At 55.7% G+C, this 26,895-nt stretch overlaps 1 protein-coding gene across 1 annotated transcript; it reads left to right on the plus strand.

The window, feature by feature from the left end:
- Window positions 1-26,681, plus strand: Mapkapk3 (mitogen-activated protein kinase-activated protein kinase 3; the record flags this gene model as incomplete). Its single annotated transcript, XM_005410307.2, is given in 10 exon segments — window positions 1-455; window positions 19,420-19,559; window positions 20,746-20,810; window positions 21,256-21,335; window positions 23,043-23,166; window positions 24,295-24,370; window positions 24,690-24,814; window positions 25,232-25,317; window positions 25,597-25,677; window positions 26,371-26,681. Coding segments are annotated over 10 exon segments (1,155 nt in total). The 3' UTR covers window positions 26,524-26,681.
- Between the last annotated feature and the right edge of the window lie 214 nt (window positions 26,682-26,895).

Here is a 26,895-nt window from a genome sequence, read left to right on the forward strand (position 1 = left end):
CCCGGGCTGTGCCCTGCACGTGCCGGGCCGCGGGGCCACCGCCCCCCGCGCGCGTCCTTACTTGGGGCTGTTCGGGCGCACCCCGCGCTTGTCCCGGGCCCGCGGCCCTGTGCAGTTCAGGGGCCCCGACGCCGGGCGAGCTGGGGAACGCCAGGAGGGGAGTCACCCTTTCCCTCCCCTGGTGCGCTGCACGCGCCAGGCTGGGTGCGCTTCGGGGCGCCCGGCGGGCCATGGATGGCGAGACCGCGGAGGAGCAGGGCGGCCCCGCGCTGCCCCCCGGGGCGCTCGGCGGACCCGGCGTGGGCGGTGCGCCAGCCCTGGCGGGGCGGCGGGAGCCCAAGAAGTACGCGGTGACCGACGACTACCAGTTATCGAAGCAGGTACTGGGCCTGGGCGTCAACGGCAAGGTGCTGGAGTGCTTCCATCGGCGCACCGGGCAGAAGTGTGCCCTGAAGGTTAGTGACCCTCGCGGAGCCTGGGGTGACTTGTAGCAGCGCCTATGTCCAGGCTTCCTGGTCAGCTGCCTGTGGCCAGCATCTTGTTCCTCCCCGCTACGGTGCTGTAAGGTCAGACTCGGGTCCTCCCAGCTTTACACCTGGGCGAACAGGCTGAGTTTAAGCTCAGGGTCCTGGAGATGGAGGCGGAGTCACAGTGGGGAGAGCTGTTGTACCCGGAAGGAGGGAAGCAACGGATTGGGGCTCTGGCTCTGGCTGAGGCTGTGTGTTCAGGCCAGGGGGGGCTCCTTCGACTTGGCTGCCGTGACTGGGATGGGTCTGAGTGTCCCTCTGCCTGAGACTGAGCCCCCAGCAAGGGCTTGGCCCCAAGTCTCCCTCCCTGAGGCACCTGCCAGCCTGGGCTGGTGTGGTGTGAGCCTCCCCGGGTTAGTCAGTGGGCAAAGCTGATGCCCACTGTTCCTGAGGGTAGGAGGCTGCCCCTGGGCTCCCAATGAGTCACTGTGCCCGTGTTGAAAGGGGCAGGTCCTGCTGCAAGCCTGACCCACCCTGGCTCGCCGGGTAGAGGGTGGGCCGACCATTCAGCCACATCACGCTCCGGATTCCCTGGAGGTTTGGCACACTGAGCTAGGTTGACCCGATTCTGGCTTAAGACACACACATTCTGGCCCAGGACCCTGGCCTATAATCAGGAACCTCTGAATCTGCTATCACAGGCAGTTTTGCTTATGTGCAGCCCATGCCAGTAACACTGGGTGGGTAGAGCGTGGCAGGGAGCATGGCTCCTGGAAGCTAGAAACACAGCCAGAGGCTTTCCCACATTGTGAGTCGTAGTTGTGAGCCTGGGTGCGGAGTCCTATAGATGTGGCTCTGATCTCTACCCTGTTTGCTGGCTCCGTGACCTTCGAGTGTCTTGGACTCTCGAAGCCAGGTTTCTACCTTTGTTCAGGGGGCAGAAGCAGGGATTGTGAGCTTGAAATGAGATAATGATGTATTGTGCTTGGCGGAGGGCCTGGTGTAGGCCTGGAGAAGCTGTAGGACTTATAGGGACAAGATCTACAAGTATCTGAGTAGGGAGATCTAGATCCAGCTCCTGTGTCTTTCCCAGGACTGGTGAGTCATCTCCCCAGGGTGTTCCTGGAGGGGGTAATGCGTGTGGGTTTGGGGAGGGTCAGGCCTGGGCTGGCAGGGCTGGGCTCCAGACGTAACTTCTTTGCCCACTAATACAACAGTGGGATGGGGGAGGGGCTTTTGGAACCCCAGGCACAGCAGGAGAATGTGACAAAGTGAGAATTTGGTCTTTATCCTTTCCCTCAGCACCATTTGGCCCTTCTGCCTCTGCTAGGGTAGGGGGCAGTCTGAGTGGGTGAGGGGCTGGCTGAGGCCCGGGAAGCTCTTCTCAGCCCTGAAGCTTTGGTCCTGTAGGCTAGGACTGAGCTCTGACCAGCCTCTGTGGGGTATCTGATGCTGTGAACAAGGCAGGGGTCAGGGGAGAGGCCAGAGTTTGTGGCCCGGGCAGGGCCGCTTTTGAGCAGTGTAGACTTGGCCCCTTCCACACAGATGCTGTGTGTGGCGGGTGACTGGGGGGACTTCTGGTTGTGTTAGTTTCCACAGCTCCTCCCCTTGACCTACAGCCTCTGCGCGCTGCTATCCTGGGCTGGGAACTGGACAGCCCTGGAGCAGGTTCTTCTCTGTGGCCCTTCAAAGTATAGGTGAACGTGCTGGGGCTCCTATCTCGGGGCCTTCAGGACCTGCTCCTAAATTGGTCCTCAGAGGGGGCAGAATTAGATGTGACCCCCATACCAGCTCCTTCCTGCCCCTCCAGCCTAGAATTCCCTACCCAGTTGGACAGGCCCTCATTACCTCCCGAGCCAGAGCCGGCACAACCTCTGGTGCAGTGCTTGTACACGTACTCTGTTGGTGGCTGCGGCCCTGCCGGGGGAGATGGCATCTCCTCACTTACAGCTTCTGCTCTCTGTCCCGGAGGGCCAGGACCTGGGACCTGAGCGTATGGGCAGCCCAGGGCCCAGGGAGCTCAGCCAGCTCAGGACCTGGTCCCAGCCCTCTCCCCGCTGCTGCTGAGCCCCCTGCTCGGCCACCCCAGCCCTGCCTAGGTCAAGGTCACGGGCTCTGAGCTTTTCTGCCTCCCTCGGGCTACACCTCAGAGTATCAGGCCGGCTTGGTCCTGTCTTGGAGCCTGAACTTGTTCAGGCCATCTCTGTTCGTCTTTCTCCACAGCTGTCCTGTGGCCCTGTTAGTAGAATGACAGATAGTGCTCAGCAGCAAGCCTGGGCTGCAGCAGTCACTCATAAAGCAGGAAGGCTGCGGTTGCGGTCCTTGTAGCTGTTGCTGCTCCTTGGGGCAGGCCCTTCCTTCCTGGGGAGCTGGGCCTCTTCCCCTTTCCTCAGCCTCTGACCACCACTGGCCCCATCTTGTCCTCGTTTGCGCAGAGCCTTCCTCCCCAGGCCAGCCTCTGCCACCAGGGAGGCCCTTCTGCCTCCATACCACCCCAAGTGTTTTTTGCTGTCCTTTGGCAGAGGCTCGAGGACTAGCTGCCTCAGGGGAGGGTGTAGGGGCAGAATTCTGCTCTTGCTTCTCTGCTGACCTCCTGCCTGTGCCCCTTCCCAGGCCTGACTGGGTAGTTGGCACCCTTTGGCTTCACCACTAGTTGGGCATTTTGAAGACCCGGCCTCAAACCTTGTCACATACCTGAAAGGTGGGAGTGGAAGTGAGGGGTCAGAAGCCACACGGCTTGCTGGGAGAGGGCAGGTTGCAGCAGGGGCCAGAATTCCCTCCTCTCCTGGCTTCTGGTTCCATCTACTAGTGGTTGTCAGCCTCCTGGCCCCAGAAGTGGCCGTGGCACTTAGTACCTCCAAATAAAAGCAGCAGAAAGCCCCGAAGAGTATGGGAGGGGGCTAGCGTGGCCCTAGAGGTGAGGTCCTTCTTCCTGCCCTGCTTTCTCCGTTACAGGGCTGGGTGCCCTTTCCCTGTGATCACTGGAGCCTGCTGAAAGCCCCTCTGAGCTCCCAGTGCCTCCTGCCCCTTTCTTTGTTAAGGAGGGCAGTGTCTGTATATATGGGGGGGTGCGCCGCAGGTCCACAGGTCCAGGAGAGTGCTGTGGGATCTTCTGGGCGGAGTCTCTCAGCAAGCATCCCCTTGGTCCCTGGGATCAGGGAAGTTGCTGCGGCTGTTTGATCAGGACAGTTCCTGTCCCTGGGACGCTGCGGCAGGCCAGGCTGCCGTGTGCACTGTGTGTGTGGTTGCCCCACAGGGCGCATTTCCCCAACAGGTGGGACATGAAGCTCTGGAGACCAGGAGGTGTTGCCTGAGGTTGTACAGGGATTTGAGGACTTGGTTGTACACACTTAGACACTCTTTGTCCTGCACCGGAGAGCCCCGTCCCGCTGTCAAGATTCAGCCCCACTGCCTTCTCATTCAGGAAGCTGTTTCCATTTTTTTTCTTTTTTTTTTTTTGGTTCTTTTCCGCTACCGGGAATCGAGCTCATGACCTTGCACTTGCCAGGCAGGCTCTGTGCTGCTGAGCTAAATCCCCAGCCCAGGAAGCTGTTTCCAGAGTCTCTGGAAACTTCTTTGACCCCTAAAGCCACAACAACCACCTTTGACTCCCAGCTCCCTTGTAATACACAAGCCCAGAGCCCGGTGCAGTAGGGGCTCGTAAATCCTTATTATAATTACCAAGCCAGGTGTGGTGGCGCATGCCTGTAATTCCAGCACTTGGGAGGTTGAGGCAGGAGAATCACTTCGAGTCTGAGGCCAGGCTGGGCTATATAGTGAGTTCAAGACCAGCCTGAACTGTGTAGTGAAACCCTGTCTCAAAAAAAAAAAGAAAAAATAAAATGAAATGACCATGCTCAGCCCTTCCAAGCTTTGAAAGGAGCGCCAGGAGCCGGGCTTTTTCCTGTCTCTCCCCCACAGGAGCAGAGTTCTCTGTACTCCCTGTGTGAAGGCCTGGGACCTCACAAAGAATCCCACAAGTACACTGCCTCCAGAAAGAGCCCATGGGGTGGGCTTGTGGAGAGAGGATTTGCCTTCCCCACCTTTTTGTCCTGTGCCTTCCCTCCAGGCCATACCTCTGGGCAGAGCAGTTGTCTTCAACCAGAAGGCCGGGAGGAAGGTTAGAATGGGAGGCAGACGCAGAGATACTGGATACTCCTCCTTCTGGGGGCCGGGACAGGCCCATTGCTCCCAGGGCGGGGCTGGCCTGTTGGGGCTGGTGCTGCCAAGCTGGATTGAGGTATGGGTGGGGCCGCCAGGCCGGCCGAGCCCCTTCTCCTTTGGCAGCCGCTAACCCCTCACCTACCCTCTCCAAACCGGTCAGATCACCCTCCACAGAGTCACTTGTTATCGAGTCAACAGAGGAAGAGCATGTGGAGGGCCTGGTGACTCTACAGCAGAGTGCCTAGGAGTGCAGCGGTTTCATTGGAGGGGAAGTTCTCCCCAGCCTGCCCCTCTCCAGAAAGGAGAGAGCCTGGGTATCTCCAGCACTACCGCTGGAAGAGCTGTCTGAGCTGCCAGGGGTGGGCAATTTGCTTTTTTTTAAATTTGCTTTTTAAATGAGGATCCTGCAGAGGGCATCAAACTCCAAGCCTCACAGCCTGCAAAGGTGGCATTTAGTCTGCATTTAGCAGGGTTGGTTGTTTTGAAATCCTCTGTACCACGCCTGAGGGGAAAGCTCTGCTCACAGCCCTCCTTCTTGACTGACTCTTCTTGATAGGGGGTTCTCGCAGCTTTTCCCATCCCGTGTGGAAGCTGATGCCGGCTTTCCAGGCTTTAGGCCTTGGTGCCATGGATCCTAAAACTCCCTAACAGCTAGCGGTTTTCCAGAGCATTCTATCTGGCAGGCTCTGTCTATGATGTGCAGTTATGTGTTGTTTTTACCAAACTATTATTCCCATTTTATGGATAGGGACACTGAGGTTCAGAGAGGTCACTGACTTGCCCAAGGTACACAGTTGGTAGGTGGCAGGGCTGGGCAGTCTGAGGCCAGAGTCTAATTCACCCCCCTCACCCACTGCCTCACAGAAGTCTGTGGAGGGTCTCTGAGACCTGAGCCTGGAGGGATGCTGGCTTTGTCCTCCTTGGCTCCGCCGGAAGCCGTGGCAGCTCCGGCTTGGCCCTGAGTAGTGCCGCGGTGCTCGTATATGTCTACTGTTCCCTCACTGTGGGGCGCCAGGACAGGTAGTGGTCCCATGAGGTCAGTGCGAGAGGACCAAGATGGCTGTGGGGCTCCCTCAGAAAGGTTTTGTGGCTCGTCTCAGGCCTTGTGAGTCTCAGACAAGCTCAGCGCAGCAGAGCCCAGAGCACCACAGACCAGAATTCTGGCTGGTGAGTGGATGAGAGGGAACTGTCTGGGCTGGGCCACTGGGTGCTTCCTGGAAGAGGGTGCCCACTTTAATCCAGACCCCTGGTCTGAGAAGGATGTGGGTGACAGAAGAAGGCCAGTGTGTGTGACATGCCTGTGTAGGTGCAGGGAACCTGCTGCGGAGGGCCACTTCCCTGCGCGCAGAGCTGTGTCCTGGGGATGTGGCTCATCTCAAGGGGCTGGTGTCACAGTCCCAAGAAGCTGTGCAGAGAATGGAGGGCTCTGGAGAAGGAGAAAGCATTGTGTGCGGAGGGTGGAGCACCCGTGCTGGGGAGCTGCAGAGGCCTTTGGGTCACCTGGGTTGTTGTTCAGGGCCTGGTCTCTGCGATAGCAGAAGTCTCTTAACTCTGCTGAGCTTCAGCCTTGGGAAATTGGTTTTGCTCCTTGCATCCCTTATCTTCAGCTTCTTGGGACACCTTGTGGGAGACCCCTGGGTCTCCTGCAGTTGGAACATCTGGCTCTGCAGCCCCCTAGCCTGCTTTGGTCCCAGGCTCGTGGCTGGCTGTAGTGTGGTACAAGGGTGACGGCCAGCAGGCAGGCGCTGAGGATAGTGGTCATCCCCGGTGAGGGGAGGAGTCTAAGCTTGTCCAGGTGCGGAGCACTTCCTGGAGGCTTGGCTCTGCCACTCTCAGGGTGAGACTGAGCTCCAGTGTTTTCCTCAAACACTGACCCTGCTACCCTCACCTTGTCTTTTTGAGACATTGGGTGGCCCCAAAGGAGAGGCCGCATGGAGTGGAGAGAGGAGCAGGGCTCTGGGCTCGACGTCCTTCCTGCCACTTTCTCCCGCAGCTCTCGGACAAAGGGCGGCTTGGAAACCTTTTGTAAAACCATCGTCTTTGTGGTGTGGCTGACCCTGGGTTTGACTGTGGTGGTGAGCGGGGTTTTGTCTCTGTGGCCGTTGCTACCCTTGCCTTTCTGCTGTGAGGCAGCACAGGTCCACACACCCCCCTTTGGGGGACCCAGGCGCATTTTTTGGTGGCACATTCTTGGCCTGCTTAAGAACTTACTCAGGTTCCCTCTGCACCTGCGGAAGCCAGCCCCGTGTGGGGTGGAGGGAATGGTGGGAAGGAGCTGTGGGTGCCAGCTCCTCCCTAATCTCTTGCCCTTTTGGAACTAAGTGGATTAAGCCATGTGCAATTGTGATTAAAATCGTGCTGTGTGGGAACCATCGCGGCTTTGCCCTGAGCAGGAGGAGGAGGCGGCTGTGGGGAGGAGAAGCCCAGGAGGCCTTCAGCAGCGGTCAAGCCAGAGATGCTGAGAACGCTGATTCTAGTTTTGATTGTGGGCTTTGGTGTTAGGGTTACCTTTTCCTTAGACTAAGGCGTTGTCCTTGCTGCGTTCTCTGCACGGCATTATTTTTATTCCTCTGACCCTGCATTTTTCCTTTTCTGCCTGTTTCTCCGACTGCTGCTCAGCCCCTCCTCCTGCCTTGGACTTTGTCACTCTGCCTGTCTGAAGTATTTTAGGCTGGGCTGGGCCTCTTCTTAGCAGCCCACAGACTGAGGACAGACTGAGGACAGACAGAGGACAGGGCAGGGACAGGGCGGGTGCTGGGGATTCATTCTAGCTGCTTGCCACCCCTCTACCCCTGCCCAGGAGAGGCTGGGGCAGGAGCTCCAAGTGTCCCCTCCTGCTGGTCTTGAGCAGGTGCCGCCAGCCTTGGCAGTCAGGGTGATGGGGTCAGGCTCACGTGGGCTGAGCTGTAACCTGAAGCGTCCCCTGTGGAGTGTGGAGAGTCAGCTTTAGCTGCAGTCTCCGCTTTTGTGTCTCCTTTTATAGCCCAAAAGAGACGATTGCTTGAGACAACGGTGTGAGACGAGCCGTCTCTGACCCTTGTGGTTCCCTGGCTACCGCCAAGGAGGAGAGAGACGGGAGTCTAATGTGAACTAGGGCCTCAGAGCCGTTGGAGGAGCCCTGAGTGCGGATATCAAAGGGGACTCCAGGTGTGAGGCGCCTACTTCCATGGAGAGGAGGGGCCCAGGCTGCCTGTGCACTGCCGGGAGAAGCCCCGGCACTCTCCCGCCTGTACCCGGCACCTGGTCCCTTAGCCCAGTAGGGCTCAGCGGCTGTTTCCAGGGTGTGGATGCCCGGGGCTTTGGCCTGCCATACCATACCCATTGTCTTATTTCCAACTTCCACCGGGGACCCAGAGCCTGCTCCATAGGTGCCCATATCAGCCACAGCCCCCTGCTCAGGGGCAGCAAGGGGACTAGCAAGTGCTTTCCACTTCCTCTGGCAGGCAGCCCAGGGCTGGGCAGAGGGAGATCAGAGCACCATTGCCGCGGGTTTCCTGTGTGCCAAGCACAAGTAGCAGAACCCAAGAACAAGTTACACTCCTGTGTCGTAGGTGCCGAGCCCCGGGTTCAGAAAGGCGGAGTAACTCACCCAGGGTCACAGAGCAGGGATGTGTCCAGCCTGGGCGGGAGCCCATGCCTGGCTGGTAGCCAAGTCCTGGGTCTGGCCGCCCCTCCCTGCTGTCAGCTCAGCTGGGACCAGGAGCCATGGTTTGCCCATCTGTAAAAGGAGGGGTGGGGTGCTCTACTTGGCAAGGGCCTCCCTTTTGGCTGTGAAGGTACTTGGTGGGTAATGCCAGGAGAGCAGGCAAGGCAGAGGCACCTGGCTTCCTGCTGGGGCTGTTCTTACAAGTGGCTGAGCAGTGTGGAGACAGGCCAAAAGCTGGCCCAGGTGTCTCTCCCAAGCCACTGGTCAAAGGGATTGCCAGGGAAATAGTCATCTGCGGGGATGCCACCAGCAAAGTCTGCGGCCCGCTAGAAACAGGAGCTCTAGGGTTATAATTCAAGGTGGAGGACCCCTCTCCGCCATATTTTGTGACCAGTTAAGGGCTGAGTTAAGCTGAGCTGGAGCAGGGAGCATCCGTACCCAAGGAAGGCCTGACAGAGTAGGAGTGAGTCACGGCAGCCCATTCCCTTGGCAAGGGTGTTTATCACGTGCTCAGGCCACCACCCTTGTGCCCTAGGAGGCAAGGCCCCTCTCCTTCTCTCACATGGATGTGGCCCCATGGCATGATCCTCAGAGACCAGAAAATGTTTCTGGAAGCTGGCCAGGTGTTGGGGCTGAGGTGCTGTCTTGCTGATCAGACGCAGAGGGAGAGAGAGGGGCCATAGCCAAGGGAAGCTGGAGCTTAGACAGCCAGTGCCCATGGAGCCTGATACAGAGTTGGCTGCCTGTGCTCACCCAGGCCTGTGTGGGGAGCTGCAGGGATGTAGGTGAAGCCAAGGGAGGAGAGGTGCTGAGGGGACGCATAGGTTTCAGGAAGAATGGGAGTGGGATCGGAAGGTTCCCTGGGTCCCTGTCAGGGCTCTGCGGGGTTCCATTCACTCTTCCACCCCCACTTCTTATTCTTTTGTTATCTCTGTGACACCTCCTTCAGGGGGAGAGATACCAGCTGTCATTCTTCCGAGAGCTGAGGTACTGAGTCCCCCCTCTCCGAGCATTGCTGGGCATGGCCGCCTTGTCCTGGTTCCTCCCTGCATGGGGAGAGTGGCCGCCACCCTCTGTAACTCTGTGCCAGCTCCGTGGGCATCACAACTGCCCAGCTGGCCACCCTTGGCTGAGGTGGGGTCTCCTCACGAAGAGAGAGCACTGAAGGGATATTACACTTGAGATTAGAATGAAACACTTGTGTTCGAAAAAATTTTCCAGTCTTGTGATGAAAATGTCCTATTTTTACACTGTCATAGAAGAAATAGCACCAGGGTAATGTCTTGCAAATTATGTAGCTGATTTTGACAGAAAAATCTTTTGTTCCTCTGAGAAATTAAAGAAGGTTAACAGAGGCAGGGCCTTCTGAGTATGGACTCAGGGGACTGCAGAAGATCTGTAACCCGCGGGCAGGTTATGGGTGGAATGCTGGCGGCTGGCACCTGTAATTCACCAGAAAGATCTGGGAGCGGGGGAGGGGGATGTTCATAGCTCTCTCTGAACCTCTTTATATTTCTTTTTTTCTTTTAAAGAGAAGAAGCAGAAAAATAGAAATAAAAGTTTCAAATCAGGCTATTAGGACAGTAACAATAATTAATACATTGTGCATTGTTATCTTCATAGTAGATATTGAGAGCACAAGACATAGGCATGAAATAATGTTGGGCCTCTTTTTCCACCTGTACAATGTGTACAAGGAGAACGTGAGCCTATTTCGCAGATAGGGAAGCTGAGGGACTGGCCCAGAGTCACACGCTTTGCAGGAGACAACATTGCTTAGGATGTAGGGAGGAGTTGAAAGTGTAAAGTGTCTGCCACCTGGATGAGTGAGGACTGCCACACAGAGGTGGAAATGTGGCCCCCCACCAACCAAAAGCTGATAGCGAATTAGTTCCCTGGCATGGGTGCCTAGGTCTCAGTGCCCATTCTCTGTGGTCCCTCTGGAAATCTGCCACCCTGGGGAGCCTACTTCCTTGATACGGAGACTTGGTCCACCTTTGAAAAGCCTATTTTGGTCCTGCACCTCTGAGGATCAGAGACTACTGCCTGTGACCTGCTAGACTGGAGAGGTCTGACTTCCCCAGGCCCTAGAGGCTGCACCTAGATTTCCCTGCATTCCGCAAAACAGGGAGGCGAGGAGGGTGAGGTTATCTCAGGGCAAGGCCCGGAGGAAACCCGAAGCCAGGTTTTAAGCCAACCTGGAAACCATTTGCAGCCATGACTCAGTAGCCCCTCGGCCATTCAGTGTGTGCTTGTCACTGTGCTAATCTGGTCTGGATGTGTCCTTACTCTGTCCGCACAGCCACCTGGGAAAATGAGTGCAGTCATCATCCCCACTTTCCAGATGAAGCCGATGAGGCTCAGAGAAATGGAATGGCTTGCCCAAGGCCACACGTAAGCGTCAGCCTCTATGTTCAGGTCTGTCTGACCTGGCCACAGCTGGTCTGTAGTGTGTGGCCCTGGGCCTGGAGCACACTGGGCCTCCCTGGCCTGCCTCAGCTAGCACGCACTCATGTTCCCACTGTCCTTCCCGTCTGCCTGGGAGCCCAGCTCAACTCCCCCTTTCTGGAAGCATTTCTCCCCCAACCCTGCCAGACCTGGCACTTCTGCCTCTGTTTCCAGGTTGTCTGGGACCGGCAGGAAGCAGACAGACTGAGGCCATCAAAATTTAGCAAATGGGAGGAGTCTTGTGTTCTGAGACTCGACAGTTTCAGAGTGTGCGCCGGCTCTCCTGTCAGCAGACCTTTCTGGCAGGATTTGGGGCTTGGAGCCTCGGCTGCTCCCTCACCTTCCAGGACTGGTGGGAAGGAAAGAGAAAGAGCCAGGAGCAGCCTCATCAGGCATTCTGCTGGGCAGTAGCTCCTGCATAGACCCCCAGTCCTTCAGGGTGGAGTCTGGGCCTGGCCGTAAGCAAGGCCAGTAAGTGCTTGCGGGGTCTGTAAATGGGCAGGCTTCCATGGGATGAGTTTGATTCTGGTCCCCAAGGAGCTCGCAGACTTGACGGTGGCTGTGTGGAACCATGTGACCGGGAGAGGCCGCAGAGCCTCCTTGAGCCGCAGTCTCCTTAGCTGAAAACGGTGGTCACAGAGCAGCTGTTGAAGGGCGGGAGTTAATGTGCATGACGCGTGGCCAGGGCTCCCTGAGCTGTCATAGCAGTCGTCTTAGCCACTAAGCAGCAGAGCCTGGTCCGGACTCAGGGTGCGGGGCCAAGCTCTGGGAAGGGACGCTGAGCCCTCCCACTTCTCCCCCAGGCTCGTGCTGCTGGGACCAGTGCCCACTCCAAGCCTGGAAGCGGCGTGGAGAGGCAGGGAAAGCGGCTTCGAGGCGTGGCGCTCTGAGTGGACCCCCCACTGCCTAGACGCCAACAGGTTGAGTTCAGGTCTTGATCCACTATTCAGCTGTGTGACTGTGAGCAAGTCGCTGAACCTCTTGGAGTCACTCTTCCCAGGGATAAGAGAGGCTCCTGGCTCTGCTTGGGGTATGATAAATATTGTATGAGGTGGCGTCAACCCAGCACTGGCCGAGCACCAGCGAGGGGCATCTGCTGTGAAGAGGGTGCCAACGCTGACCTGACTCCGTCGCCTCCCAGTCGTTCAGCTAGGGCCTGGGCGCTTGGGGTCGTTGGTGTCAACATGAGCTGACCTTCTGGAACTTCTTGTCTGAGAGGGAGAGGTAAACGGACAGGGGGAGGCAGAGGACAGGCTGTGGGCAGAACTTACTGAAGCTTAGTCTGATCTGGCATGAGGCCAGCTAATTCATAGCTGCAAAATTGGTTCCATTAGCTCTCTTAATGAGCTACAAAAGCTGAGAAGATGAGTGTGTGAGAGAATAACGGCACATGTCTGGGGCTCTAATTTGAAACTGTGGCTAGAGAGTTAGATTTGACACTACTGTCAGCTTCCCAACGGCACTGGTACCCCTGGGAAATGGCGGGGTGGGCTCTGACTTTACAGGGTGAATGCCGAGGCCTTCAGAAGAAAACAGCTGCTTGTGAACCCTGATCTCAGGATCAGTCCCGGCCCTGACCTCTGCCCCTGGAGCAGAGGCTGAGGCTGTAGTCCATGCCTGTGCGGGCAGCATGGCTGGTAAGGGTTACATTCGTTGGAGGGGAGTCAAGGCCAAGAGTGTTAACAGCCATGGGAGGTGCTAGCAGTGTGAGGCAGGGCTGCTCTCAACACCTAGCTGAGAGATGAATCCCACTGATGGTGACCTTTGTAAAATGAAGATATGTCCCCAGGGGAGAACAATCCTGAGTAACCACAGAGTTAGGAGCAAGAAGGAACCTGAGAGATGCCTGAGTTGAAAACTTGTTAAGGGGGAGGAGGTAAGGTAGTGCTTTTGCTTATCCATGGTCTCCATAGAGAATAGGGGCTCCCAACAGTGAAAAGAGCATGAATCAAAACCTGTTTTCTGATCACTCTGTGTTCAGTTCAGTGCCTGCATGTTTGGTGTGGAGCACATGCATTGCAGTTTACTCAACAGCTGGAAGGCAGCTCTTCAGCCTTCTGGTCTACCTTGACCTGCGGTGGAATGAGACCCCTGAGATGAGAGAGAAGGTGCTGGAGGAACGTACCACCCACTTCTCTTCTCTCAGTCCTCTAGCAAAAAGCAAAGCTGGAATCCCAAGAAAATAAAGAACCCAGGGATGTTACCTCAGCACTTGGGCAGTGTGTCAGACCAGTGCTGTGTGCTGGCCTCCAACTTTATGGGAGAGTCCGTAAGAGATGTGTTCGTTTGAGACTTCCAATCCTTTTGAAAACTGCTGTTGAAGGTATTGCTACAATGTTGGAACTTCTTCCCTTTCACATGAGGTTTGGTGCTGAGCCCCTTTCAGAATTTGATCTTGGAAAAAGCTCAATGAGTTTATGTTCATCTCTGACAGAAGCGGTGGCATCTACCTAGTATCTTTCTTTGTCAAGACTTCCAGGAAGCTCAGAATTAAAATTTGTCTTTGTTTAGAGCTGTGAACTTAAGTAGGTTTCTGGTACGTTTTAAGTTTCTCTTCAGTTTTAAGAGAATCTGATGTTTTTGATACTTTGGCCTCTACCATGCTTTGGAATTACAAAATGCCTGAAATCCTGTTGTCAGTAAGCAAGGTACAGGGGGATAATGGGACTTGCAGTGCCTCTTGGGGAATGCTAGGAACTAGATCTCTGGCCTCCAGGAGGCTCCCTTTTGCCTCTGGGGCTGTGGCATGAAATCTAGAGCTTCATCTTCTTAATTTGTTACCGCCTCATTGATGGGCGAGATTAGTCAGCTGTCCTCCTCTGGAAGGAGTGAGTGTTCCAGCTGGAGCCAGAGAGCGGCCAGAAGAGGGCTGCAGGTTAATTGCTGGGCTGTGGAGTTGGGGCTTCTGTGTGCAGGCTGCTTGTCCAGGCTGTCACCTCAGACTCCTGTGTGTAGGAGACAGATGGAGATCTTGCGAACACTTTTATTTGAGAAGAACCTAGTGCTAGGGTTGTTGCCAGGTGTCTTGCTTCTAAAAGTGGCTTGCCAACTAAACGTTACCGGCTTCCGAATTGCTTGCCTTTCCCTCTAGAGTTGGATTCCAGGTTCTTCTCTGGAACAAAGAATTGAACAAAACGAGCAAAAAGCAGTGACCAAGTTTATTCAAGAAAGTAAAAGTGAGGAGTGGGGAAGAAGCTGGCTCTGCAGAGTGAGCTTGAGCTGAGTAAAGAGAAAAAGAGGGTAAGAACAAAGGTAAAATACCGTGTATGAGAAACAGCGTGGACCGTCGTGCAAACGGCAAGCTCTTTATGGCTCATCTCTCTTTTTAAGTTGTCCAAATCTCAAGGGAACTTGTGAGAATTTCTACCTATAGGTACTGAAAAGTGGTGTGGGGATACCATGTCTCGGGCTGAGGTCAGGCCTAGAGGTCATCCTATTGAAAACCCGCTTCATTTCTCTGGAGAAGTCCCTGTGGAGGGTTTTGGAAATTGTTCTGTGTGTGTGTCTGGGATCTTGTAACTAACAGGTCAGCCTACTACCCCAGCCAGCTTTGCCACGCCCTAATCTCCTATCTCAGGGTGAGCTGATGAGGACACCAAATGTGTGGGTGGGCATGTGGCTCGGTAGGTGGCTCTTCCTGGGCTGAGAGAGGGCTGGAGAAGAGTACTGGGGGCTGGTTCCCAAGGCTGTATCTTTGCAGTTGTTGTAGGCACCCCAGCTCTGTCTGATGCTCCAGGAAGATGGGCAGAGAGTGCTTTCCCAGCTCTGGGCAACGGCAGGTATTTAGCCCTGCAGGGAAGATGGGGCCTCCGTGGGAGAAGGTCTGAACGGAGGTGTCTAGGCTTTATCACTATCCTGGGCAGGGCTGTCACAGGTTGAATTGTGGCAGCAAGATCCCCAGTCTTTCCTGAGTACCTCCTTGTGGCCAGTTCTTTGCTAGGTGCTTTGGAGAAACTGAAGATATTGGAAGAATAAATGGGCAGACGGACGAGTCCCAATCTCTGGGAGTACAAAGTCAACATCCCAGAGGCTGGAGATGCATGGATACTCAAGAACCCCCACCCCTACCATACTTTCCATCTATCATGCATGCATCCGTACACAGGAATATATGCATGTGCTCATGTTCCCATGCATCCCCCCCATATGTATTTACACACCTATTCACACATTTATTTTAGAACAAGTTTCCCGAGTCTTGTGCAAGCTATGGCTTGGGCCAGTGTCTGTCCCATTTGGGGCTTGGCCCCTCCTCTCATCTCCCCTGAGGCAGGGGTTGCCTGGATGATCTCTCAGAAGTCCTGTTTTCCTCCTCCCAGCCTTGCCTTATGCAGCAGGGGCCCCCCCAGGGCAATAACATCATCTTCCTGAGCCTCTGTTTCCTCAATCTGCAAATTGGGGCTAATGATCCCCACCCTGCTTACCTCACAGGGTGTCACCAAGCATTCCCATGAGATAAAGGACAACAGAGTGTTTTGTAAACTGCAGATTGTTTTCCAAACAGCCGACTGCTGTCATTTTCCCAGCTCTGAACTTAGAAATTCTTCCATCTTCAAGTGAGGTCTGGTTTTAGTAGCACAGAGGTGGTGAGGAGTCCTGACTGTTCCAAGGCTCCATTCCCCTCTGCGCTAAACTTTTGCTGAGGCTTCTTGGCTGTGAGTTCAGCAGGGGCCCTAGCCATCAAGCTGGCAGCTCTGGAGCAGCTGAGAGAAATTGGCAAAGGAGGGTGAAGGGAGAAGGGAAGGTGGAAAACCATGTATCAAAAGCTGATTCCAGGGGCTGCGGATTTAGCTCAGTGGCACAGCACCTGCCTGGCAAGTGCAAGGTCATGAGTTCGATTCCTGGTACCGGAAAAAACAAAGAAACAAACAAACAAAAGACAAAAGAAACATACTTTATAAAAGCTGATTCCAACAAAAATGTCATTTGTTTAAGAAAATGTCACCTCAATTTTTTTCTCACTGAGCCACAGTAGGTCCATACATCTACTACAGTCAGGAACCTTCTTGCTTGGGAGAAACCCAAGGTTAATGTGTCAGGGTGCACCTGCCTGTTGAGTACTAGTAGGAGCTGTAGAGCTTCCACAGACTCTACAGCTTTGGTGGACCCCTGGAGAGCTCAAGAGACACTGGGTCAGAAGCAGGCAAGTACTGGCATGGAATCTGTTTGTCATAAGTTCCTCCCTTACTCTTCTTGTCTTTCCAGCTGTGACTGGGGACCAAGGTGCTACTGCCCATAACAAGTAGCACCCTTTGGCTCAGGTATGTAGATAGAGAGTCCATGGAAATACAAGGGCTGTTCCACCAGGGTGGTGTGGTAGGCGTACATACTGCAGCCACTTTGCAAAGACCCCCTGGTGCTGTGAATAGGGGTAGAACCTGAGCCTCCTCGACCCTATGCTCATTCCTACACCTAGGAAGATGGAGCTTTTGTTTGAGGCCACCTTTTGTGAAGGATAGTGTGAGGTCATGTCGTACCTGCATGAGTGAGGCCCCCTAGCAATGCCTGGTGGACTGGAGCAGTCCTGACGCAGGATCTCGCCTTTGTTGAGCCTGCCAGGTCGCCTCTGCAGGTTAGTCTTATCTTGTCCCCCTGATGCACTGTGAGAGTTTCTTCCCCTCCCCTCCTCCAATCTCCTGGCACCCTCCTCAGGGTGCCAGCCTAGCTGGAGAAATACCCGTGTGATCAGGAACCAGTTAGTTATTCCCCCCTGTGCCTCAGTTTCTCATCTTAAAATAGTGATAATGAAGTCCTTTGTCCTGATACTATAACATGCTCTACACAGAGCAAGGCGCATGGAGAGCATAACCCACTCCCTCCTCTCTATCTGTGTGTGTTTGTTTTAAGAGTTAACGAAGGAACAAGCTAATTGTAGGTTGTGAGCGAGGGCTGCACAGAAGGTAAAAAGGGTGATGACGTGGGAGCTTTCTGGGGAGCTAGGAATGTTTCCCGTTTTGATGGGGGTGTGGGTCCTGAGATGTGTACAGTTGTCAGAGCTCATTGAGCTGTGAACCTTGTGCATTTTATTTTAAATTATACCTCAGTAAACAAACAGAATATATATAAGAAACAGGGTGAAGGGACCCTTGTGGTCTTTTTTAGACCAGGTGGTCGGGGGAGGCTTCAGGAAGGAGGTGACATCACGGAGAGTCCTGGAGGAAGAGGAAGATCTGGCTGTGGAGAAGGAAGATGGGGAACCTGCGGCTTTAAGAGAGCGGAGGCTTTATGGTCAGGGTCATTTAGGGGTTAACAGTAATGGCTCAGGGGTTTTCTTGGCAGCTGGGCAGGAGCCGGCTTAGGTCCAGGCCTCAGTCCTGTGGTCTCCTCTGCAGAGGGTGGAGGAAGTATTTGTTGTGTTTCTGAGGAAGCCTTCTCCCTGTCCTGCGCTTGTTCTCGGGGCTGCCTTGGCACTCGAGAAGGACTATTTAATCCATGTGGGGATGGGCTCCTAACCCGTGGGGTGCGCGGGGTCCAGGACATGGGCCAGCTCCAACTCGGGGCTGCTGCACCTTCTCCTGCAACTCAGCAAAGCACAGATGAAAGTCCAGCTCTGCGGCTCTCTGGTCCTTCCATGGCCATCTTCCTTCCCCCTTTCCTCCCTTCCACACCTGTGTTCGCCGTGAGGCCTCAGCCAGGGACACCCCGCCAACCTGCCCCTCTTGCTGCTCCCAGCTTTGCTGGAGGAACAGAAGCAAGAACTAGGAGAGGTAGCAGGACTTTCCAGAGGCAGAGACCTCTGGACTGTGCCCAGAAGTTTCCTTAAAAAGAGGAAGCTGAGCCAGTGGAGGACGGGACAAGAATCACGCGGTCGTGGCCGACTCAGACACTTCGAGGGTGAGGCCTGCTTGGGAAGCGCAAGTGGGTCATTCTGGCCAAAACAGAAGGTATTTTGGGGAAGTGAGGAAATGAGGTGGGAGGAGAAGGCCAGCCCGGACGCCGGGAGGACACGGGAGGAGGTCTCTGTGTTCCAGGTGGAAGAGGCAGGGCGAAAGCTCCCACGAAAGCCTGCAGCTGCAGACTGGAGGGTTATGAGAGAGGAGAGAGGAGTCTGGTGTGGGCATGAGATGCCAGACGGCAGCCAAGTCCGGAGGGGCCAGGAGCCGGCTTGGGTAGATTGCCAGAGGTGGTCAGGTCAGGCCAGGGAGCAGAGGAAGAGGGCGCGGGGGTTAGGAGGTGAAGGAGAAAGTCTGTGGGGAGGGAGGAGGCTGCATCTTGGGTCCTGCGGCTCAGGTCTGAGACGCGCCGGCTGAAGCCCCTCGGGACAGGGTGGACGTGGGCTGCCGAGTCAAGGGGTGGCTGAGCCCTCTGCGCCCGGTGTGGAGAGAGAGACGCTGGCGCTGGGCTGCTGTGTGGGCAGGGACCTCGTGGGTGCCCTTCGGCACGGGCGCTGTAAGCAAGGCCCGCCGTGTCCAGGCCGTGCCGCTGTGCCCAGCCCTGGGCTGAGCGACGGTCGGGTCGAGAACCTGAACGGAGATCCTGACACCTGCTGCCCAGCGCCTGCCTTGCTGTGACGGGTCTCCTGGGGGCGACTGCGTGTGACAGGGTTGTGGGCTGCAGCTTGGTGCTGTGCTGCTTGCGTGAGGTCACACTGAATCACTGACGGATTCAACCTGAACCCCACTCCACTCCACCCAGGTGTCATCTCCTTCCCTGGAGTCCTCCCGGCGCTGCCCGGCTCTACCTCTGAGTCCTCACCTGGGGACTGCCGGCAGGGCATGAGGGTGCAGCCTTGGGAGCCGTGTCACCTTGAGTGGCCCCATTTCCCTAGCAGTGAGGATGGCATTTTCCTACCTTCCCTGCACAGCAGCTCCCGGGGAGGCTACAGAGTTACCTTGGAAGCAGAAGACTGGGAGGTCATGACCAAGCAACTCATTTTAGAAGCACTTTTCTCAGTAGTGTCAGTTTTATTCATGCACCCACTTCTGGAGAGTTTGAAGTCTTAATTCCTTTCACTCCTGCAGGAGTACAGCCTTGTCTGCCTCCACTTGGGACTGGTCCCAGAGGGACGGACAGGTGGACACAGGCCTCACCCTCTACTCTGGAAGTCTTCCTCTGGCTCCAGCAAGTTCCTGGCCATGCTGAGACTTTGAGCAGATGTGCATGCCAGTCCCCTCCCCCAGCTCCCACCCTGCCCCAGCCTTTCCGCACAGCCTCCACATTCACACGGAGGTGCAGGACAAGGATAGGATCGTGGGCTGGGGTCCCTGAGGACCTAGCGTTTACTGGGTGCCATCCTGTACACTTCCCATATACAGCTTCCAACCCTGGCCTGAGAAATGGGACAACCATATCATCCACACTGTCAGAATGAGGCCTAAGGGATATATGCTCCCTGGCCTGGGTCCCATGGCTGATGTGTGATTTGACTATAAACCCCACTTGACTTCCACTTTATTTGTTGCCCCTAAGAAGGAAGCAGGGTGTTCTCTGGCCTTGGAGCCCCTCCAGCCTGGCAGCTACCTCTCACGGATTCCTGGAGTTACTGACCAAGATGCTTAGACCCAGAGCTGACCCTCAAGCCCAGAGAGTCATAGGCCACAAGGCAGGGAAAAGTGGGCTGAAGTCTTCATTCTGTTCCTCACAAGCTGTGTGTCCTTTGGCAGGTCACAGGCCTCTCTGAGCTTCCATGTCATTGTCTGCAAAGTGAAGGCAGCAGGCTGTGAGGCTGATGCGCTCTCTGTCACCCACTCACAGCTCCTGTACGATAGTCCCAAGGCCCGGCAGGAGGTGGACCACCATTGGCAGGCCTCGGGGGGCCCCCACATCGTGCGCATCATGGACGTGTATGAGAACATGCATCACGGCAAGCGCTGCCTGCTCATCATCATGGAATGGTACGCTGCCTCCCTGCCGTGGTGCCCCTTCAGCTTCCCTGTGTGCCAGGCTCCCTGCCAGTCTTCTAGGGCTTGCTCTGTTCTTCAGATAGCAGGTCTGGGTACCACACAGCCCCTGAAGGATGGCAGAGTGGTAGCCACAGGGACTCCCTGAGGGTGGGAAAGAGACTGCACAACTCTCCCATGCCCTCCCTGGGCACGATTTTTCTTCTGTGAGGAGGGCTGGGAGAGCTGCCAGAGAAGGCTGCCAGGCCCTGGACTTCTGGGTAGCGGGCTTGAGGAAGAGTGTGCCCCGCAAGGTTCCCTCGGCTTTCTCCTTCCTGCTGTGTTAGCGCTCCCACGGTCCCACCAGATGCCAAGTGATGAGGCCGAGGGCCCGGAGCTAGCAGCCTCTTCTGTCTGGGCTTCTGCCACCGGCTGGCGCTTGCGCCTCTGACCCAGCCTTCCTCAGACCCTAGGGCCCTGCCTGGGCTTCCCTTCCTCCCTGTCCTTCAAGCCTTCCTGTTCCCACAGTTAGGCAGCTTTTAGAGTTGGGGTTCAGATCCCAAGTCTGTTGCCCACTGGCTGTGTGACTGCGGGCAGCCCCTAGCCTTTCTGAATCTCTGTCCCTCACATGCGAGACGTGGGAGATCTTCAAGCGGCTTTCGCTCTGAGCCTGTCTCTGTTCAGAGTGCCCACGTGCGTCACATAGTCAGTGTTCATCAGCCTGTGAGGTTGGTGCTGTTATTCTCCTTTTACAAAAGAGGTGTCTGAGGCACAAGCGGTGAGGGAGCCAGTCCAGGCTCATACAGCAGCGCACGTGACGGGCAGAACCCAGGGCATGGTGTACAGTAGGCGCTCGGAGAGCAGCGAGACATTATGGTGATGACCGACGTCTCACTCCACATTTAGGGACATAGGCTTGGGCAGGGTGGGGACGCCCTAAGGCCTCACAGTCAGGTGAAGGCAGTGCCCCTGGGAAGCGAGGGGCTTCCTGGTAAGAGTCTTAGCTTACCACCTCCCTTGGTTCTAAAAATTCAGGCCAACCCACCCAAGCTGGCAGCCCACTGTGCACCAGATTCTCCAAGGCACAGAGGGGCTGAGAGTGGCTGAGGAGCAGTAGGGCCTGGAGGCAGGGTCTCTGAGCCAGGGCAGGGGCGGTGGGTGTCGCATGTCCCTCTCTGTTCCTAGTCATCTTCTCTTGCAGCATGGAAGGCGGTGAGCTGTTCAGCAGGATTCAGGAGCGTGGTGACCAGGCATTCACTGAGAGAGGTACGTGCAGGAGCTCAACCAGCGCAGGGAGCCAGGGCGAGACGGCTGCGCCAGTGTCGCTGTGTGAGCCTGGGCAAGGCCCTGTCCCCTCCGTTTCCATCAGCACAAGAGAGGGCAAGACAGATTGTTCTGTCCCTCCCAGGGCTTCAAGGAATTTGTGACACCTTCTTGGAGACACGGTCTCTGTGGCCCTGGGAGCCTCTTGGTCCGAATCCACTGTGGTGCTGGGCAAGGCAGCTTAGGCTTGAAGAAAGAGGCCCAGTGGGCTGGGAGCATCCTAAGTGGAGACTGGGGTGTCTGGGGTGGGGGTCTAGGGCGGAGTCACAGGACTGTTGTCATCGTGTACTGGCTTGCCGGGTCATGGCCAAGAGAGAGGATAGGGTGGGGCCCGCAGGTTGCCTGCCCTGTGACGGGCATCAGTGACCTCCCCCATCTGTGTCTGCAGAGGCTGCAGGGATAATGCGGGACATTGGCACTGCCATCCAGTTCCTGCACAGCCGGAACATCGCCCACCGAGATGTCAAGGTGAGGCTCCGGACGCCGGCTGGGGGCCGGGAAGGAGGCTTATGTTACTCTGTGGCTTCGCATGGCCCCAGCGTGCCCTGGATGGAAGCCAGGCTCCTCAGTCAGCGTTCAGAGCCTCTGCTCCCTGCTCAGACTCTCTTCAGCCCCTGCTCCTGCGGCTCCCGCACGCTCATTTTGCTCTGCCAGATGGACCTTGTTGTTTCCTCTGAACACGGTAATCCTGGTAGTAATAAGAATAACCGAGTGCTGGCCTCTGGCCAGCAGACAGTGACAGCATCTCATTGAATGCTCCCCTGGCCCTATGAGATAGGGACCACTACCCATTCCACAGATGAGCAAATTGAGGCAGAGAGCGAGAGAGTCAGAGAGACAGAGACAGAGATTGATTAAGTTGCTTGCCTAAGGTGTGCGGCGTGGGGGTCCATCCATCTACCCACGTCCTCAGCAGGGTATTTTGTGACCCTGCAGTGTGCCAGGGCTCAGGCAGGGGCTGCCTAATGCTGTTGAGCCTTCTGCGGATTCAGAGTTCTAGTTTTAGCAGATTCAGCCTTCAAACACTAGCCTTTCAACAGAAAGAATACAATACTCAAGTAGGCCCAGTTGTTGGATCTGTTTGCCTTCCCAGGAATATTCTGGAAGCTCGGTGTTTTAATTTCCTCTCCTGGGCAGATGGGATGTTCCCAGGCAGCCCTACATGTACACGCACACACGTGCCCACATAAACATACATGTGTGAGCCACCATCGCACCAGAATCTGCCCCCTGTGGTCCCTCCCGAGGCCCGGAGCATTGTTCTCCGTAGTCTGAGGCAGAGGAGAGCTGAGGGCGACTGCCGCGTCCTTCCTTTGGCCGAGGGGTCCCGACCCATCCCGTTACCCTGTCACTCGGGATACATGTGCAGCCACAGCAGCCCCACCTTCTGAATCCTTGCTTTGCTTTGGCCGTGGCTTCTCTTTTTCCTAAGGGGAGAAAAACCTTCTGTAGAGCAGATGCCTTTGTCAACACTAAACCAGCTTCTCTATTTTTATCCCAGTCCAAGGTCACATTGTCTCAAATAGAACCTGAGAATGGAGTTCCATCCAATACCCTGCAGAGCTTGGGGCTCCCTCCGGTACCTTAGCATGGGCCTCAAGCCTACGCATTCCTTAAAAGCCAGCTTTGGGGCTGCTTGTTCCACGGAGCTCTCCCCACCGTCCCTGTTGCCAGGCTCATCTGTACTTCGCAACTACTAGGAGCTGCGTCTGTGCAGGGTCTGAGCAGCAGGGGCCTTCTCCCCCGGGCAGCCGCAGGTGGGGCTGGCCTGCTGGCCTGGCAGGCTTCTTTCACCGCTGGGTGTGGGACATGTGCTTGGCAACAGTACTGGCTTCCGAGCAGTCTGCCTCTCCATAACCCTTGCTCTGGTGTTTCGTGCCAGCCTTACCAACTTAGGATCACAAGTTCCTGGCTCTGTGTGCTGCATGGCACGTGGTCATTCACAGCCTTAGCCCAGTACCTGCCTCACTTTCCCCTCTGTGGATGTAGATGACATCTCCCAGGCACCTGGGCCTCTCTACATTTGGGACATGTTGTCAATGGCCAGGGCCCAGGGCTTTTATGAGATAGATGGGCCTTGCTTTTACTGGTGGAAAGTCGATGAAGACTGCCTTGGGGTTCTGCCCCTCTCTGGTACCTAACTAACTCCACACACGTTTTCTCTTCCTTGCCCAGCCTGAAAATCTGCTCTACACATCCAAGGAGAAAGACGCTGTGCTTAAGCTCACTGACTTTGGCTTTGCCAAGGAGACCACCCAAAATGCCTTGCAGACACCCTGCTACACTCCCTACTATGTGGGTGAGTCTTTGGGACATGGTTTGTAGCTCCCTACCTGCACCATCCGCTGCTGCGCTCCAGGGCAGCCCGAGAGTTGTGGAAACCGGAGGGTTAAAGCCGAGAAAGGAGGGAGGGCAAACTGTCTGTATGGAGGCGGGTGACGTGGGGGGCCGGAGGCTGCAAAAATATTCTCCCAAACTTCAGCTTCTGCTTTTGAAAATAGATCCAGGAAAATTCTGGCTGTGGCCTGTGAGCTGAATGACATCACAGCAGCTCTAAATATATATGTGATAAAAGGCTGCCATCAGCTTGGGACAAAGCCCAACCGGTTGTTTTTCTCTGGTTTTCAGCTTCCTGGGAGTCATATGCAGAAAGTAGGCAGGCCTTTCCCCCTACATTAGAGGGAGGCAGGGTACGAGTCACCTGCTTTGTGGGAGAGGGAGCCAGGACCGGGGGTGGCTGGGGTTTGTATGTATTCATACTCGTGCTGACAGCTATGCTCCAAGCAGTCCCTAGATCTGCAAAGGCCTCTGGTGAAAGTACCCCTTACCCTCGAGCTGTTGCTGAAAGGGCTTTTCTTCAGGAGAGGCCTTGAGGGGCTGCTGAAGGGGAGGGAAGCCCCTGAGACAGCTGAAATGGCACCCTGTTTGCTAGGATGAATGTTGCAGTATTTTAACCTAGAAATATCCTGGCTTGCTGACCTCATTGCACAGATGGGAAGACCGAGGCCCAGTGGGTTGATCCCCAAGCTGACAGTGGAGTGCGGAGCCCTGCTCCTGGCTCCTCCTTGCCTGTGACTTCTTTGTGTTCAGGAGGCAAAGGACAGAGGGCCCTCTTGCCTATGGCAGCCCTCACCAAGCTCTGGACTGGCCTCTGCCACTCTCTGTCCTCGCCAGAGCCAAGACTGGCAGAGGGGCTCAGGGTTCATAGGAGCAGGGGGCTGTCTGAAAGCAACTTACTTTTTCTGGGAGCTGTTCCTTCTCCCCGGTGTCACACACGTGCTGCTTCTCAGAAGGTGCCAGACAGCAGTCTGCTGTGTCCCACCTCCTAGCTCAGGCACCTGCTCCTCACTTTGATTAGGCTTCAGGCTCTTGCCTAGGCCTAAGACCCTTGAGGCTGAGAGCCCTGCTATGCCTTCCTCCCTGGCAGCCCCTGAGGTCCTGGGTCCAGAGAAATACGACAAGTCCTGTGACATGTGGTCCCTGGGGGTCATCATGTACATCCTGTGAGTACCATGTCACTCCCCTCCTTGGCCTCCTGCCTCCACCCATACCATGTATCTTTAGTACACTCTGCTCCCCAACCCCATGTCCTTAGAGCTTGTGTGTGTCCCTCCTTGGGCAGGTTGTCCTTCCTTTCTTGTCACAAGACTCCATTCCTTCCGGCTGCCTGAGAGTGATGGTGTTTCTGGGCTATGCCAGGCAGTCCAGAGGGCTGGTACATTGCCATGGTATCTGGCTCCTCAGTGAGGGGCTTGGGTGAAAATGGGTCTGCCCAGGCACTGCCCCCTGTCCTTACGCTGAATGACCTCCTCCCTCCCCCAGCCTGTGTGGCTTCCCACCTTTCTATTCCAACACGGGCCAGGCCATCTCCCCAGGGATGAAGAGGAGGATCCGCCTGGGCCAGTATGGCTTCCCCAATCCTGAGTGGTCTGAGGTCTCTGAGAATGGTGAGTGAGCCTTGTGCCTCCTGTAGCCCCTGTGGGCCTCATTCTGGGAGACATCCCTTTGGAGCAAAAATGACCTGTGTTCCTAGTTGTGTGACCCTAGGCAAGTCACCCAACCTTTTCAAGCCTCAGTTTTTGCATCTGCCAAATGGGCTTAAAACTTGCTTCCTAAAACTCCCCTCTAACTTCTGTTCCTCATTCACATTTTCCTAGCTGGGGACCACGAACAGGTTTGCATTGTATTAGTTACCTATTAACAAATTATCCCAAACACTTAGTGGTTTAAAACAGGAAATAGTTGTTAGCTTGCTGTTTCTGCAGGTTAGGAACATGGTAATATATGTAGCCCTGGGTCACAAAATTTGTGCTCCGTGGGGAGCTGCGACCTCATTGCCCTCCTCTCTTTCTTGGTCCCTCTAGCCAAACAGCTGATTCAGCTACTGCTGAAGACAGACCCTACAGAGAGGCTGACCATCATGCAGTTCATGAACCATCCCTGGATCAATGTGAGCATCCACAGCCAGCAGGATGTTGAGCTGGAGCAGAGCTGCCAGCCAGGAGGGTGGTGGCTCTGGGATCTGCGCTATAGTGCTGAAATGGGCCCCGAAACACGTGCGTAGTAGCTCCCCAGCTACAGCCTGGTGTTGCTACTGCTCCAGTCAGGCTTCTTCACCTCCCTGAGCCTTGGTTGCCCCTGAGACTGGGAGGGGTGGGCAGGTTGGGGGTAGCCGGGGCTGTTGCCCATGCCTCCAGACTCTAATCCAGGCGCTTGGGGATCCTTCTAGCAATCGACGGTGGTGCCACAGACTCCACTTCACACGGCCCGAGTGCTGCAGGAAGACCAAGACCACTGGGATGAAGTCAAGGTGTGTAGGCTCTGCCTCAGTCTCTGCAGTTCCAGGGGTATCAGTTCCCGCGCGTCTGGATATTTGACCACTGGGATGAAGTCAGTGTGTAGACTCTGCCTCAGTCTCCTTGAAGTTTCCAGGGTGGCAGCTCACCAGAATCTGGGTGTTCGGCTCCTCCTTCGTGCCTGGAGCACAGTGTGTCAGTGGCTGCCCCAGTCATCTGCACATGGCACTCCAAGTATTGGGCTGTACCACTCAGAGTGGTGCTCCTGGTTCATTCCCTCAACGAATAGGGCTTTGGGCCCAAGCGATGGCCCCCCTCCCTATCTTTTGACGTAGAAGATGCCGTGTTTGGTCGTATGGGATAGCGACTAAGACCCTGGGGTACCCAGGGTGCAATCTCCAGGCTCAGAAAGATGGCATCTCTGCAGTCTTTGTGGTTCTGAGCAAAGGGCACTGGGTCGGCTGTCTGTCTCACTTACGCTTGGTGTGATTACAGGGCGTTACTACTTTTCTGTGCCTGACTGGGTAAGCTCAGCTGCTGCCGCTAAGGAGTTGGGGAGGACTATGAGGCACAAAGGGCCAGGCACCGTGGGCGAGGGGGCAGCACGACCTGTCGCTGTCGTGGCTGAGGGTTGCCCCCTCGGAGGATGACGGCTGTCAGGGTCGGTTCACCTTGACCTCTTTGTCCTCTATGCCATCTGTCCTCAGGAGGAGATGACCAGTGCCCTGGCCACCATGCGGGTAGACTATGACCAGGTGAAGATCAAAGACCTGAAGACTTCTAACAACCGGCTCCTCAACAAGCGGAGAAAGAAGCAGGCGGGCAGCACCTCAGCTTCACAGGGCTGCAATAACCAGTAGCCCACAGGGCTGTGGAGGAGCCAGGCTTCCAGCCTGGGTGACGGACTGCATCGTGCTGAGGCTGCACCAGAGGGCTCAGGGGCATTCTTTTTTTGTTTGGTTTGTTTTGTTTTCTGAGATGGGGTCTCACTGTGGAATTCAGGCTGGGCTTGAACTCACTGTGTAGCCCCGGCTGGGCTTGAGCTCACTGCAGTCCTCTTACCTCAGTCTCTGAGAGCTGGGATTACAGGTGTGTGCCACCACACCTGGCAGGGTTATTATTTTGTTGTTTTTTATGTGGAGCTTTGAGTTGGAAGACCTTGACCCAAAATCTTCAGAGCACCAGCTTAGACTCTGGCCCGAGAGAGGGGCAGAGCTTAGGGGCTGGGGAAC

Source organism: Chinchilla lanigera, unplaced genomic scaffold, assembly GCF_000276665.1.
Source record: "Chinchilla lanigera isolate Chin_1 unplaced genomic scaffold, ChiLan1.0 scaffold00131, whole genome shotgun sequence".
NCBI classification, from domain to species: Eukaryota; Metazoa; Chordata; class Mammalia; order Rodentia; family Chinchillidae; genus Chinchilla; species Chinchilla lanigera.